The following is a 16,296-nucleotide window of genomic DNA, read 5'->3' as shown; positions in this document are numbered from 1 at the left end:
TCACCAGCCCCTGGGGGTTCCTAACTGCTAATGCCTTGTCCCGGGCAAGGGCCACACCTCTTCTGCTTTCTGCTCAGAGCCAAAGACCCTGGTGCCCACTCCAAAGGCTGCCCTGAGCCCCAGACCCTCCCACCTCCTCACCATTATCCACCACGTAGATGGTACGTGAGTTGTCGTGAATGGCGAGGTCCTTCCTGGGGACATTCTTATTGAGCAGGTTCAAGGCCTGATCCCTGCCCTGGCCAGACACCTTCTTACTGACCAGCATGTCGAGCAGGTGGCTGGTGATCTGCTTCAGGTCCTTCTTGGTGTCTGAGGAAAGAGAGGACAGGGGTAAAGAGAGAGGAGGGAGCCTCAGACCTATAGGACCCGCAATGGCAGAATCTTCTAGAAGGACTCAGGAAACAAGAAATCCACTGCTTCCTGGATGTTGGAATTTCCCAGGAGGGTATAGTATTGCCCATCTCACCCCAAAAAAGGGAGAGGTATTGTTCCTAGACAATACCCTCAGGTGGGCCTCCATTCACTCAGCCCTGTGTACTACAGCTCACGCCATCCCTGAACAGCTCTGGTTCTTAGAAATTGCCCTAGTCTTAGACATGACTGACGGGGAGCCAGGGATGCTTCATGTAGCTTTTAATAAACTGATTGAACAAAATGTTTTCCAGAAAAGAAATGTATACTTCTTACGGACATCTTACTCCCTGCAGATCCAGACCTGCTGGGAGCCTGAATGCAAGCCTCAGATGGGATGCCACATCTTCCCTGCCCCCTGGGGGATTAAAGGTAAGTGCTTTTTCCTGCTTTTGCCCTGTCTGACTTCTCTACATCTTAGGGAATTTTGTTCTCATTTTAAGGTTGGAGCCAAAGGCAGACAGGGAGGCAGGCATGAAGAGAGGGAGGGAGGAAGGCAGGCAGGGAAGGAGGGAGGGAGGCAGGGAAGGAGGGAGGGAGGCAGGAAGGAGGGAGGGAGGGAGGCGGAGAGGAAAGGCAAGGAGGAAAGCAGAGAGGCAGGAAAGCAAGCAGACAAGCAACAAAGAAGGGAGGGAGGGAAGCAGGGAGGGAGGGAGGTAAATGGAAAAGGAAGGATCTCCCAAAAATGTCATATTAATGACAGATGAAGGTTGAAGCTATTTAATTGGACAAGGAAAGTCATCAGTGAACATGATAGTTTGTTCCCAGATAAGGGCGAGAGAGCAGACTTATTCTGTGACTCTTCAGAGGGCAGAACTGGAGTCAGAGGGGGATGGAAGCTACAAGGAGATAGATTTGAAATCAGTATCTAGAAGAATTCTTTAGCAAAGATGTCCAACATCTCTCTACTTCCCAAGAACACTGTGGCCGCCCATGACCCACCCCTTTCAGCATCCGGGTTCTCAGGCCCTTGCACTCTGGCCCCGGGTTGGTCATGGGACTTACAAGCACCCCCAGGAGCTTAAAAGCACTTGTACACTGGGGTTTGTGCATTGAGAATGCAGCCACCATGCTCTACAGACACCCAAGCTGCCCACTAGAGAGGCCACAAATAGAAAAACCAGGGTGTCCTGGACAGCATCTCCAGTTCACCACCCGTTCTACAAGTGAGGCCATCTCGGACCCTCCAGTGGTTCTAGCACAGAAAAAGAATGACTTGCTGACCATTACAACAGTAAGTCAGAACCACATCAAGAACCTAGGTGGCTCGGTCAGTTAAGCGTCTGCCTTTGGCTCAGTCAGATCCCTGCCCCACATTGGGCTCCTTGAACGGCGGGGAGCCTGCTTCTCCTTCTCCCTCTGTCTGTTACTCCCCCTGCTTGTGCTCTCTCACTATCTCTCTCTCTCTGAATAAAGAAACAAAATCTAAAAAAAAAAAAAAGAAAGAAAGAAAAGAAAAGAAAAAGAAAGAAAGAATCTAGGACTCCTAGGCATCTGGGTGGCTCAGCTGGTTGAGCGTTTCCCTTCGGCTCGGGTCATGATCCCGGTCCTGGGATCAAGCCCCACACTGGGCTCTCTGCCCAAGCTTTTCCTCTCCCTCTATCTGCTGCTCTCACTGTTCCTACTATCTCTCTGTCACATAAATAAATAAAATCGTAAAAAAAAAAAAAAGACTGGAAAGACTGTACACATGGCAGTGGTAATAATTATCTGGAGTGGGGTTACAGAGGGTTTTTTTTTTTTTTTTGTCTTTACATATTTCTGAATTTTTCCAATACATCTCTGTTACTTTTTTCTAGTTGTGGTAAAATATACATGAATAAAATTTATTGTTTTAACCATTTTTTAAAAAGAGTTTATTTATTTGAGATAGAGAGAGAGAGCATGAGAAGGGGGAGGGTCAGAGAGAGAAGTAGACTCCCTGCCAAGCAGGAAGCCTGATGCGGGACTCAATCCTGGGACTCCATCATAAATTGGGCCAAAGGCAGTCACTTAACCAACTGAGCCACCCAGGCACCCCTTGTTTTAACCATTTTTTAAAAAAGATTTTATTTGGGGCGCCTGGGTAGCTCAGTCGCTAAATGTCTGCCTTCAGCTCAGGTCATGATTCCGGGGTCCTGGGATTGAGCCCCGCATTCCTGCTCAGCGAGGAGTCTATTTCTCCCTCATCTACGCCCCCCCTGCTTGTGTTCCCTCTCTTGCTGTGTCTCTCTCTGTCAAATAAATAAATAAAAATAAAATCTTAAAAAACCAAAATATTCAATTTATTTATTTGGCACAGAGAGAGGGAGCACAAGGAGTAGGGGAGTGAGGGGCAGGGTAGAGGGAGAAGCAGACTCCCTGCTGAGCAGGGAACCCAACTGAGCCATCCAGGCACCCCTCATTTTAATGATTTGTAAGCATCCAGCTCATTGGCTTTAAGAACATTGACATTGGGGCACCTGGGTGGCTCAGTGGATTGGGGTCTCTGCCTTTGGTACGGGTCGTGGTCTCAGAGTCCTGGGATCGAGTCCCCATGTCGGGCTCTCTGCTCAGCAGGGAGCCTGCTTCCCCCACCCTCTCTGCCTGCCTCTCTGCCTACTTGTGATTTCTGTCTGTCAAATGAATTAATGAAATCTTTGAAAAAGAACATTGACATTGTTTGCTGCCGTCATCACCATCCATCTCCAGAACTTGGTTATCCTGTGAAAACCAAAACTGAACAACTCATTTCCTCTGCTCCTAGCGCCGGCAACCACCATCCTACTTTCTGCCTCCATGATTTGGACTATTCTAGAAACCTCATATAAGTCGAATCAAGCAGCCCTGATCTTTTTGTCCCTGGCTTACTGCATAATGTCCTCAAGGTTCATCCACGTTGTAGCTTGTGTCAGAATGTCCTTCCTTTTGAAGGCAGAATACCATTCCATTGTGTGTATAGACCCCATTTTATCTCTCCATTCACCCCTGCATGGACCCTTAAGTTGCCTCTACTTTTTAATTTTTTAAAGGTTTTATTTATTTGTTTGACAGAAAGAGAGAGAGAGAACACAAGTAGGGGGAGTGGCCAGCAGAGGAAGAGGTAGAAGCAGGCTCTTCTCAGACCAGGGAGCCCAATGTGGGACTTGATCCCAAGACCCTGAGGTCATGCCCTGAACCAAAGTCAACGGCTTAACTGACTGAGCCACCCAGGCGCACCACCTCCACTTTTACGTTATTGAAAGCGATGTTGCTATGCCTCTATTAGTTTTATAATTAGAAAATAAATATAAAAATATGGGCGCCTGGGTGGCTCAGTGGGTTAAGCTGCTGCCTTCGGCTCAGGTCATGATCTCAGGGTCCTGGGATCGAGTCCCGCGTCAGGCTCTCTGCTCGGCAGGGAGCCTGCTTCCTCCTCTCTCTCTCTCTCTCTCTGCCTCTCTGCCTACTTGTGATCTCTCTCTGTCAAATAAATAAATAAAATCTTTAAAAAAAAAAAAAAAAGAAAAGAAATATAAAAATAAAAGCAGACCACCTCCACATTACAGGGACTGAGCTGCTGGAGGGGGGGCGACTGACTGTCCCTGGCCCCCACCCCCTCGACAAACACAGAAGACCATCTCCTACCTAGAACCAGGGCTTCCTCCTTCCCCCGATGTTCTCGTTTGTCCTCCCCGGACAGAGAATCAATGACGGCCTGGAGCAGGTTGCAGACAGCTAGAGACATCTCCTCATTCTCCACGGCCATGAGGCCACAGATTCTGTCTATCCGGACTGCATGGAGAATCACGGTGGCCTAAACCCCCAGCAGAACCCACCATCAGCTGCCTGTCCCTCTTCCAGCTGCCGTGCAGGTAAGGAAGTAGGGGATGAGCAGGCCCTGCAGGAGGGATACACCCCCCCACCCCCACCCCCCCACCCTCCCCGCAGCCAGTGCCTCCTGGACTCCACAGTCTGGGAAAGCCCTCCGACACAAGCCACGCCTCTTTCCAGAGGAGGAAAGCTGGGCTGTCCAACACAGGAGCCACCTGCCACGCGGGGGCCATTGAGCATGTGCAATGTGGTGAGTCTGCCTTGAAATGTCCTCTAAGTGCACGATATGAACCGGGTTTGGAAGATTTAGTAAGATAAAATGCCAACGGTACAGCCTTTGCATTCAGCTCTGCCTTCTAAACCACTTTCAATAACCTTACCTTTGCATAAAGACATTTCCAGCTCAAAAGGAAATGCAGATGACCAATCTCTGCATACAATTATACAGTCCATACAATGACCATACAGTCAAGGATGGGGGAAGGGGACACAACTTAGGCTTTGCACCAGGGTCTATTTCTGCCAGCCGCTCCCTGCCCCCATGTCACCCTCAGCCCTCAGCCCAGGCCCTCACCCTCGCTCGGTGGCCGCTGCACATGCCCGAGAGGGTCCTCACGGCAGCCAGCACCAGCTCAGGCCTCTTGGTGTCCAGGAGCTGCAGCAGAAGGCCCACTCCGTTGTTCTGGAAGATCATCTCAGCCCCTGCTTCTTCACGCCCTAGGACGATGAGGTTGTTGGCAGCCTGAGGTGGGAGGACACAATGGGGGCCGTGGAGGAGGTGTGGCGGTGCGAGCCCATGCAGGGGCTGGTGGAAGGAGTGGATTTCCTTTCCTTTTTTTTTTTTTTTTTAAGGTTTTAGATATTTATTTGAGAGAGAGCCAGTGCGAGTGAGAAACAGAGAGCTAGAGCTGAGGCGCAGAGGGAGAAGTAGACTCCCCGCTGAGCAGGGAGCCCAATGCGGAGCTCGATCCCAGGACCCCACGTTCATGACCCCAGTTGAAGGCAGATGCTCAACCAGCTGAGCCACTCAGACACCAGGACTGGATTTTCAAAACATATGGATTCTTTCCCTGTAATCAAACTCCCAGTAATGTAGCCCAAGGATGATTCAAAGGAAGAAACAAAACACCTTGCATAAAGACAAACTCAACAAAATATAGCCACCAAAGTCATAAGTAAAAAGATGACCCAACAGCTTGGAGAAAAACAAACACTGATAAACAGAAACGAAATAGTAGGTTCGCTCTGATTGCACTTACATTAAAACAAAACTGTCTATATATGCTTATGGATAAGAATTAAAAAAAGGGGGGCGCCTGGGTGGCTCAGTGGGTTAAGCCGCTGCCTTCGGCTCAGGTCATGATCTCAGGGTCCTGGGATCGAGTCCCGCATCAGGCTCTCTGCTCAGCAGGGAGCCTGCTTCCCTCTCTCTCTCTGCCTGCCTCTCCATCTACTTGTGATTTCTGTCAAATAAATACATAAAATCTTTAAAAAAAAAAAAAGAATTAAAAAAAGGTATGGAGGTGTTAAATGAATTAAACAAGGAGGCCCTAGACTGAGTGGCTTTAATGCCCTAGAAACTAATGTAAGCAAACCCAAACCTAAGCCTATAATGTCTCACGGTTAAGAAATTGAAACTTAAGGGACGCCTGGGTGGCTCAGTGGGTTAAGCCGCTGCCTTCGGCTCAGGTCATGATCTCAGGGTCCTGGGATCAAGTCCCACATCCAGCTCTCTGCTCAGCAGGGAGCCTGCTTCCCTCTCTCTCTCTCTGCCTGCCTCTCCGTCTACTTGTGATTTCTCTCTGTCAAATAAATAAATAAAATCTTAAAAAAAAAAAAGAAATTGAAACTTAAGTGTGCCTGGGTGGCTCAAGCAGTTTAAGCATCTGCCTTCAGCTCAGGTCATGATCCTGCTGTCCTGGGACCGAGCCCTGCATTAGGCTCCCTGCTCATCTGGCAGACTGCTACCCTCTCCCTCCCCCATCTCTCCCTCTCTCTCTCAAATAAGTAAATAAAAAAATTTTTTTAAATTTAAAAATAAAAAGAAAAAAAAGAAATTGAAACTCAAGAACAACCAGTCACAGACAGTTAGGCTTTCCCAAGTAATGTAACTGCTTAAACTATAGTAAATCAAATCACTGGGTTGCTTTTGTCCCACCTCTTTTCTATAAGTCTCCCCCCCCACCCCGGGCTCCTGTGGGTGGAGAGCTCCTAAACACTTCCTTTTTCTGGGCGACCCCATTCGAATCGATTTTGCTCAAATAAACTCAAAATTATTATTATGCTCCATTTCATCTTTTAACAGAAGTGAAGTGTTTTTACATGGAGAGTTATTTTCCTTTAAAATTCTCCCTTGAATATGGTTTTGCATTTGGAGTTTGTTTGTGTACCTGTTTGGGGGAATCTGAAGTTACAAGGGTTCTCAGGAAGGTGGAAGGTGGTAGGCAGAGAGCAGGAGAAGTGTCTTGAAAGTTCTGGGTATGAGTTCTGATTCTGCTCCGTGCTAGCTGCGTGAACCTGGGCAAGTCATGGCACCTCTCTGGATCCCAGATTCCAAAATTAGTCAGTTTTGCTAGAAAGTTCCTCAATGTCTTCCCACCTTAAAGCCGTGAGGATACATATACCTTGGCCCCAGATCAGGAGAGGCAGCCTCAGCAGAACCTGAGAAGCTGGGGTTGCAGGAGGAACTCAAGAGGCAGGAGAAGGAGAAGGCGAGCAAGCAGAGGAAAAGTGGGATGCTGGGGAGGAGGCGGGTAAGAGAAGCCCAGGCAAGCCCCACCAGAGCGATCACCATTCTATCAGACAAGGGCTTTCTACTTGTCCAGGCACATTTATCAATAACAACTCACTAAGTCCTCACAACAGTTTGTTTTAAAGGTATCTGCATATTATATGGACTTACTGACCATAAAGCTAACATAAATTCCCCAGGCACTGTCTGTCAAATTCTTACAAATATAAACATTCAGGAGTGCCTGGGCGGCTCAGTTGTTAAGCGTCTTCTGCTCAGGTCATGATCCCAGGGTCCTGGGATCGAGCCCAGCATGGGGCTCTCTGTTCAGTGGGGAGGCTGCTTCTCCCTCTGCTGTTCCCTCTGCTTGTGTTCCCTCTCTCGTTATCTCCCTCTCTGTCAAATAAATAAATTAAAAACCTTAATAAAGGGGGACGCCTGGGTGGCTCAGTTGGTTGGACGACTACCTTCGGCTCAGGGCGTGATCCTGGAGTCCCGGGATCGAGTCCCACATCAGGCTCCCAGCTCCATGGGGAGTCTGCTTCGCTCTCTGACCTTCTCCTCGCTCATGCTCTCTCTCACTGTCTCTCTCTCTCAAATAAATAAATAAAAAATCTTAAAAAAAAAAAACCTTAATAAAGGGGTGCCTGGGTGGCTTAATGGTTAAGCATCTGTCTTCAGCTCAGGTCATGATCTCAGGGTCCTGGGTTCAAGCCCCACATCAGGCTCCTTGCTCAGTGGGAAGCCTGCTTCCCCATCTCCCAGTCCCCCTGCTTGTATTCCCTCTCTAGCTGTCTCTCTCTGTCAATTAAATAAATAAAATCTTTAAAAAAAAAAAAAGGGAGGCTAACATTTTAAAAAATCTTAATAAATAAATAAATAAATAAATATAAAGCATTCAGAGAAGTTCAACTTTTCTCCTCTGAAGAAAGACCAGACAGGAATATTTAAAAAAAAAAAGGCAACAAGTTTGGCTAAGAGGATGACATCATGAGCAAATATTTTCATACTTCAGGATAAATTTTTGTAATAATTTGTAATGGAATAGAACATTATTTTAATGTGCCGTTTGTAACATTCTCAGGGTAGAAACCACGCTATGACGAGTGAGGCACGTGCCTTGGGTGCAAAATTTACAGGGACATCAAAAACAGCAATCAAGATAAATAATATCTAATGCAATATTTTAGAATTTCAAAATCAATACAATGCAAAAAAGAAAAAATCCATGATGAAATAGTCAAAAATTTATATAAAGACTGCAACCCTGCTACACAACTGTCTCCTCATGGGTCTCACTCTATTCCAGGCCCTTAGCCAGGATGAGGGAATTTTCCCAAGTGCTTAACCTTTGCCCTATTTTTGTTCACTTTTTCCAACGGAACACCTTCCGCTTCCCTCCAGCAAGCCAACAGGAGTCCAGAGATAGGGGCGGGGCCTGCAGGGGAAGTATAGTTATGGGGGCGTCCCGCGTGCGCCCTCTGCTGGCCGGCAGGTTGCGCAGCACTCACCTTCTCCAGCTTGTCACTTTCGCTGTTTTCATCCAGGAGGATCTCGAACATCTTCTGTACCCTGGAGTCCGTGGAGAACTGCACGTGGAGCTGAGAAGAGAGGACGGAGTGGGGAAGGAGGCAGCCAGGGGTCCACATTCCAGGCGGCTCAGTAAATATTAGGGTATCTCCTCTGGGCCCCTACACTGTCACTCATTCATTGAACAAACATTTACTGAGCAACTATTACATGCCAGACACTTTGGCAGATGCTGGGGGTAGAATGGCAAACAAAACCAAGTCCTTGCCCCATACGGCTGATAGTCTAGCCAGGTTCACTATCCCATTCGGTCATCACAAGTCTTGGAAAGCTACCGATTATCACTCAGTTTTGCAGTCTAATTAATAATTAGCCAGTATATACTTACACGTGGGCTAAGACAGAATTAGGTGTCCAGGATCAGAAGCCTGAAGCGGTTTTGAAACATCTCCTCACACAAATTAAAACCATCATGCTTGGATGTCTCATCTCTTGCACCCCCAGCCCCAACTCCTGTGCTCTGAATCTACCAGAAAGTGACCTAACTGATCATCACGGCCCATTTGCCAGCACCTTCTGTACCTCCTACTACTTGGTCTGCTGGTCCACAGTCCTGCCTATTTCCATCCTGGGCTCATTTCCACTGAGGGGCTCTCTCATTTGCCATCCCGTCTCGGGGCACTACCCGAGTCTGCACTCTGGACAGTGTGCTGTGGTCCATTTTTCCTAGAAGAGATTTCCTGTTCCTACTGACTCCTGACTCTTTATCATTCAGCAATACCCTCTCCTCAATACTGCCTTGGTCCTCCTAGAAAGGGAGGAAGATCATGTTGCATACATACTAAGTTACAATTTTTCTTTTAAACCTCCACCTGAAATTAAAGAAACCCATGGTCTGGTCCTGGCTGGCCTGCACCCTCGAACAAGCGTCTCTGATCATTCGAAGATGGCTGGATGCGTGCATCTGCTTGGCTGTTCTGTGGTGCCTGCCTGTGCCATGTATTTACTCCATCCAAGAGTGGGGAGGTAGGGTTTGACCTCCCCTGATGTCCTGCTTCCCTAACTAGTCCCTACTAGGAATGGGGGGAAGCAGGCCAAGGCTTGTGGGAAAGGGTCCAACTCACCTTCTCTTGGATGCTGGTGTTGAGCCTCCTCAGCGTCTCCTGGAAGTTTTGGTTCCGTGGCTCAAGGGTGGCACAGCGCTGCACGTCCTTGAAGGCCTGGTCCAGCTTCCCCAGGTGCTCCAGGGCCTGGCATCGCCGGTACAGAGCCTTGATGTCCGAGGAGTTGATGTCAATAGCTAACGAGGGAGACAGGGTCTCAGAGGCCTGGGCTGCAGACCACCTTCCTCCCTTCCCTGTTGCTGTCCCCAGTTCCAGGGCTTCTGTGTCTTCAGTGGACATTATCCACCCATGGGGACTATCTGGCCCAAGGCTCCCCTTTTTCAGGGAGGCAGTAAGAAACGTGTTATCAAGGTCGGAAGGGAGCTTAAGGGTCATCTCATCTAGCGCCTGATGATTCAGTCTCTGCTACGTGATCCCAGCCAAGAGCTCACCCAACGGGTATTTGCATACTTCCAGCAGTGGAGAGCTCCCTCTTTTTCAAGGCAGCCAAGTAGCTCTATCAAGAAAGCCCTTCCTTCTTCCTACCTGAAATATATCTCCCTATAAGTTTGCCCTTTTGTCCTAAGTTCAGCCCTGGAACCCCTGAGAGGAAATCCAATCCTTCCTCCTTGTGACACAGTCTTTTAGGTATTTAAAGGCAGCTCTCCATCCCACCTGGGAATTGCCTTCCCTGAGCTAAATACTGCCACTTCCTTCAACGGCTTTTCAGAGGATGTATTTCCAGGCCCTTCTCCAGCGGCTTCCCTCCCTTCTGAATTCACTTCAGACTATCTCTCTTTCTCCTAAAAAATAGTAAACAGATCAGAACCCAAAACCTGCAGCCAAGAGCAGTCTTCCCATTTTGATGATGCACTTAAGCCGGTGCGACTGAAGTTTAAGTCTAAGTTGAAGTGAAAGTTAAGTTTAAAGGTTTTTGTTGTTGTTGGTTGTTGATTTTAACGTTCATTTCTCTCTGGTCCCTGTGGAACGGCCTTTGCCTCCCTCCTGGGGAGCCCGATTCCAGAGTGGCCTGGGCTCATGTCTTTGTTCTGGGAGCCACTGGAGGAGCATACCCTAATTTACAGCAGGGGAAGGTGTATCTTTACCACAACATAAGGATTGTTGGAAATATCTTTGTACAAAAGAAATCTCCCTCGACTGATGATTTAATATATAATGCGAGTTGCAAAAATGCAAAAATTTAGAGGTTGCCTCTCTGGACATGTGAAGCCTCACCTACAATGCCTAGGATGACATTTACATGATCTGTAATTCTTTCCATTGATAAAGCGCCTCTGAGACAGAACAGGGATGCTGGGGGCAGGAGGGCAGAGGTTGGGGGAGGGGCACTCACCTCTTGAGGCATCTGAAGCCGCCTGAACATAGCTCTCCTGAGAGCGGGGGAAGAAGAAGGAGCCAAGGTTAATTAAGGTGGGCAAGATTAAGGCAGCCAGAGAGGGTTTGCTGGGGAGCTGTTGGCTGTCAGGGGGCCCAAAGGGTGGTGCCTTGGCTGGGCGTGGAAGAGAGGATGAGCTCTGGCATTAGGCAATCTTGGGTTTGAATCCGGGCTCTGCTGCTAATTACCTGGGAGATCTTGGCACGTTATGGAGCCCTCCGAGCCCTGAGTTTGTTATCTGCGATATGGGCACAAAATAGTAGCTAACCGGGCTGTTAGTAAGACGCCTCAAAATAACATATAACATATAAAAACCCCAGCATGATGCCAGTGTTCATTAGGCTGACCCCCAACTGGAGGAATTTCTGTTTCCCGGACAGGAAAGCAGTGGGAGGCGCCCTTCTCCAAGTTGAGGGGTCCAGGAGCAAGGGCTGGAACAGTGCACAATGCCCATCAGGCTGGGGGACTGCCTCCGCACCCCTGCCTCCGGGCCCTCGGCCTCCCACCCTGCCCGCTCCAGACCGTTTTCAGGCCGCAGGCTGCCCGGTTCCGATAGAGCGTGGCCAGCAGAGCCTTATCCTTGGTCAGCTTCAAGGCCTGGCTGTAGCTCTTTGTGGCAGCCTTGTAGTCCTGGTGCTGGAAATGCCTGTTCCCTTCCTCCTTCAGCTGCACGGCTTCCACCTCCGCCATCTGTCAGGATGGGAGCAGCTCTGTCTGGCCGGCCCCAACCTCCAGACCCAGGGCTGGACTCCTGACCTGAGGTCTGGAGCTCCAGGGTCTCCTCCCACCTGGATGGAAGGTGAGGACTCTGGCTGGAAAGGACCCACCCCCGGCAGCACCCCCAAATCCATTACCCCAGAAGGACTTTATAGCATTTGCTTGGAGAAGAGCATGGTTGAGGGAGTCTTGGAGTCCCTGTGCCTCCCTCTCTGTCCCTCCCAGCAGGCCGGGTGAAGCCCCCCCACCCCGCCAAAGGCTTGAATTCTCACTGCAAGACTTAAAAGTTCCTCTCGGTCCCCCTTCTCCCTCCTGGCCTGAGGAACCCCCCAGGTGGCCTCACTTTCTTAGAAGACAGTGCTTCTGGTCTGTCCTCCTGTGATGCTGTTCCTCTGAGCTCCCTCGTGAACCCCCGGACAGCAAGCCTTAGTCTGTCCCCTCCCCCACCCAAGAGGCTTTATCGCCCTTGCCAGTGGCTCCAGACCATATTTGGCCACAGGGGCAGGTGCCCCTGGAGTCTGTCACTGATACTCAGGGCCCTCCCCTGCCCCAGACTGGACAGTCATTACCACGTGGGAGCACTGACTAACCTCTGCCCCAGCGTCCTGTTCAGAGGCCGTCCTGGACTCAGGCACTCATACCACAAAAAGTGAGAGAAAGATCCAGAAAGAAGGGAGACCCCCTCCCTAGGCACAGTTATAAGGCCCCTTGTCCCCCTCCATCCCAGATAAACAACCTCCTCTCCCTGCCTCCAACCATTGCTATTTTGGGAGCCGAGTGACAGCTGAGGGGCTGGCAGACTTAGACAGAGCAGCTGCCCAGGTCCAGGACCAACTGGAGACTTCCAGAAATGCCCTTCTGGAGGGAGGAGGGATGGGAGGGGGAGGAGAGTTCCTTCCCGACTTCCACTTGCCCGCAAGTCCTCTACCCCTCCAGCACTCATTGTTGAAAAGGTCCTTCCTTTTCAGAAAGCAAGAAGGGCTTGCAAACTCGGCTTAGTGTAAGTGGGGGCTTTATTTCAGTGTGCACGTCTTCTCCTGCATCCACCTTCTGTATGGAGTGGAGGCATTCAGTCGACCTCTCCCATCAGACTGGAAGTCCCTGACGATGAACTCTGCATTCCCCTGCTAGACTACAGTCTTCTCCGTGGATGAGAGCTGGGTCAGTGTGGGAATTCCCTGAGCCCAAGGACAGTAGCCCCCCCCACCACCTGGGAACTCTCCTGGGACAGAGAACTGTCCTCACCACCCGAGTAGGTCCCCCCCTGGGGAAGGACTTCTTTCTCCACATCTGACGGAGGGTTCCTGAGACAAATCTGAGTCTGTTCCTACTTGGACTCTCTCGCCTTCCAGTGTCTCCAAGCCTGGGCTGTGAGCTCCCTCCCAGGGGGCAAGAACAAAGGACAGCATCTCCTGTGGTTTGGCCACCATCCCTCCCCCCTCCCCCCGGGCACAGAGCCTGGCAGAGTCGGTGGCCAGTGCGGTCTCTTCCATGAACGGATGGATGAATGATTAGGGTCTCCATGCCAATGTCTTGCTTCACTTACCACTGTTCTGGCCCTTCCCCGCACATATCCTCAAACTCCCTGACCAGGACAGAGAAATACACTGAAAAAGGCCTAGATGGGTCACCCACACTGGATTCTGCTCCACCCTCTGTAACCTTGGACACACAGTTATGACCTTGGACAAGTTCTACTGCCCCGCTGGACCCAAGGCTCAGCCCTGATGCATATTTGTCTGATTCATGCTTGTTGACTGAATAAATACATGAATGAATGTAGGGAGGGATTTCCCCGCCATCATGGTGTCCTAAACCCTGAGCCCCTTAATGGGGCAAGCTCTGTGTAGCAACAAAGTCATGTAATAAAGGATCCTGCCACTGGCAGAAATCTCAAGTTCTCCGGCTTTAGGTCCAAGGGATCTTAGATTCACATCCAGATTCAGGAGCACATGGGTGGCTCAACTGGTTAAGCGTCTGCCTTTGGCTTGGGTGGTGATCCTGGGGTCCTGGGATCCAGCCCCACTTTGGGCTCTCTGCTGAGCGGGAGCCTGCTTCTCCCTCTCCCTCTGCTGCTGCTCCCCCTGCTTGCTCTGTCTCTCTATCTCTCTCTGTGTCAAATAAATAAATAAATTCTTAAAAAGCAAAACAATACCCCCAAAATCCAGATTCAGTAACTCATACCCCAAGCAATTCTTAAGCATCTACTATGAGCCAGGAAGTGTGAATGACAGTGAAAGCCAAGACCAACTTGTGAGGACAAGGATTTGTGTCTATTGGGGCGCCTGGGTGGCTCAGTGGGTTAGGCTGCTGCCTTCGGCTCAGGTCATGATCTCGGGGTCCTGGGATCAAGTCCCGCATCAGGGTCTCTGCTCAGCAGGGAGCCTGCTTCCCTCTCTCTCTCTCTGCCTGCTTGTAATCTCTGCCTGTCAAATAAATAAATAAATAAAATCTTTAAAAAAAAAAAAGAATTTGTGTCTATTTTGTTCACTTACGTATTTCAAGCGGCTATCACTGTGCACATTGGAACTCAATAATATTCACTGAATGAACGGATGAAATAATTCCATGGATCTGTGAATTCTAAATACGAAGAATACCAAGATATTTTGAAAACATATAATGGGGAAATGTAACATTGTTTCAGAGGTTTCCTGAGTAAATGATTAAATGAGTTAATACATTTAGAGTTCCTAGAACAATGTCTGGCAGAGATATTTGTTGAATGAATGCATGCATATTTCAGGCAAGACCTGAAGATTGAGGAATTGTTCCTGTCTCTGCTCAAGCTGCTGTAAGAAAATACCACAGGCAGAATGGCTTGAATAAATGAAATTTTTTTGAAAAATAAGTGTATTTTTTTTCACAGTTCTGGAGTCCAGAAGTTTAAGATAAGGCTCCATCAACATTGGTTTCTGGTTTTCTGGCTTCTCTTCCTAGCTTGTGGATGGCCTCTTCTCTGTGTGAGGAGGGGGCATGGGGAAAGCTGGGAAGTGTGCAGAGAGAGAAAGAGACAGAGAGGGAGTAATATTTGGTATCTCTTCCTCCTTTTATAGGGACACCAATCCTATCAGAGTAGGGTCCCACCCTTATGATCTCATTTAGTCCTTAATTTCCCATATAGGGTCCATCTCCATGTACAGCGACCCTGAGGGGTTAGGGCTTCAATTTCTGAATTTGGGATGAGGGGTGATACAATTCAATCTGTAAGAGTTCCAGACAGAGAAATCTGCAAGTACAAAGGCACTAATGCAAGAAGGGTCACAACTTGGAAGAACTAAGAAAAAGCCTAAAGAATTTGATCTTAAAGAGACAGCAGTGGCCGGAGAGGTAAGTAAAGCTGAGTGGACCAACAGAAGGAGTTTGACCTTTGTTCTGTTTGTAATGGGAACCACTGCAGGGTTTTAGGGTGGGGAGTGACAGTCCACATCGTTCGTCTGAAAAACGTCACTCTGGTTGCAACGTAGAGGAGTGGCAAGAGTGGAAGAGGCAAGAGTGGAAACAGAGAGGCAATTTAAGAGGCTATTGTAGGCAACGATGCTGAGTCAGCCCGGAGTGTGAGAGAGGAAATGGGGAGAACAGATTGGGAGCAGGTTAAGGAGGCCAGATTGACAGAGCTGGAGACTGCTGGGATGTGGGGAGAGCTCCAAGGAAGATCCAGGTTTCTTTCTTTCTTTTTTTTTTTTAAAGATTTTTTATTTATTTATTTGACAGACAGAGAGATCACAAGTAGGCAGAGAGGCAGGCAGAGAAAGAGGAGGAAGCAGGCTCCCCGCTGAGCAGAGAGCCCGATGCGGGACTCGATCCCAGGACCCCGAGATCATGACCTGAGCCGAAGGCAGCGGCTTAACCCACTGAGCCACCCAGGCGCCCAAGATCCAGGTTTCTGTTAAGAGCCCTCATGTTATCGGGTTTCTGCCTCAGCTCATCTGTAAGGTGGGAGACAGAAGGGTTTTTGTGAGGGTTAACTGAGTTATACGTGTAAAGCACTTAGAACAATGCCTGGCACGTTGCTATCATTCCCATCATTGTTGCTATTGCTTTCGAGTGTTGAAAAATGTAGACACTTTTTGCTTTTGTACTCAAGAATTACGAATGGATTTGATCCATTTGAAAAAGAATGATGATTTCTGCCTCCCAGCCAACAGGCTCTGGTTTTGTAAGCCGTCCCTGCAAGGTTGCTGCTGCCCAGAGCCAAGCCAATTCAGTCTTCTGCCATTTCCTGTCTCTGAGTTTGGGGAAAATCAATTAACCACTCAGAGCCTCGATTTCCCCATCTGTGGAGTGGGGCAAGAATCCCTGTTCTACAGAGACAAAAGGCCGTTTGTATCCTGCATGGCACTGGGAGCGACTGAATGGGGCGACTGAATGGAGCGACTGGGAGCTGCATACCTTAGAGCTGTCACGAGAATTATAGAGGAGGACATGTGTGCAAATGCTTTATAGCATCTATCCCACCTGTCCAAGGGGAGGTTGCTGAGCGGGGTACAAGACGCATCCACCGCCACGCCGGGCGAGGCACGGCGTGCACTTCCCCTCCGCCACACCAGAGGGCGATGTCGCGGGCTGCCGCGCCGCCCGACTCCAGGGGCGGCGCTCCGTCCCGCCGGAGTGTTTCTCCTCCACGTGGGGAC

General features: G+C 49.3%; 1 protein-coding gene across 3 annotated transcripts in view; it reads right to left on the bottom strand.

The window, feature by feature from the left end:
• UNC45B (unc-45 myosin chaperone B) overlaps window positions 1-11,635 on the bottom strand; it is a 31,015-nt gene extending 19,380 nt beyond the window's left edge. For all 3 annotated transcript variants that reach the window (XM_044250487.1, XM_044250488.1, XM_044250489.1), the window contains exons 1-7: window positions 11,468-11,635; window positions 10,904-10,940; window positions 9,571-9,746; window positions 8,428-8,517; window positions 4,760-4,927; window positions 4,000-4,168; window positions 142-312 (exon numbers count right to left, since the gene is read on the bottom strand). In XM_044250487.1, coding sequence (XP_044106422.1) covers window positions 142-312; window positions 4,000-4,168; window positions 4,760-4,927; window positions 8,428-8,517; window positions 9,571-9,746; window positions 10,904-10,940; window positions 11,468-11,635 — 979 coding nt within the window. The remainder of the gene's footprint in view (window positions 1-141; window positions 313-3,999; window positions 4,169-4,759; window positions 4,928-8,427; window positions 8,518-9,570; window positions 9,747-10,903; window positions 10,941-11,467) is intronic.
• Between the last annotated feature and the right edge of the window lie 4,661 nt (window positions 11,636-16,296).

Source organism: Neovison vison, chromosome 5 (assembly GCF_020171115.1).
Source record: "Neovison vison isolate M4711 chromosome 5, ASM_NN_V1, whole genome shotgun sequence".
Classification (NCBI taxonomy): Eukaryota; Metazoa; Chordata; class Mammalia; order Carnivora; family Mustelidae; genus Neogale; species Neogale vison.
The sequence above is the reverse complement of the archived record's forward strand: the minus strand, read 5'-3'. Positions and strand labels throughout refer to the sequence as shown.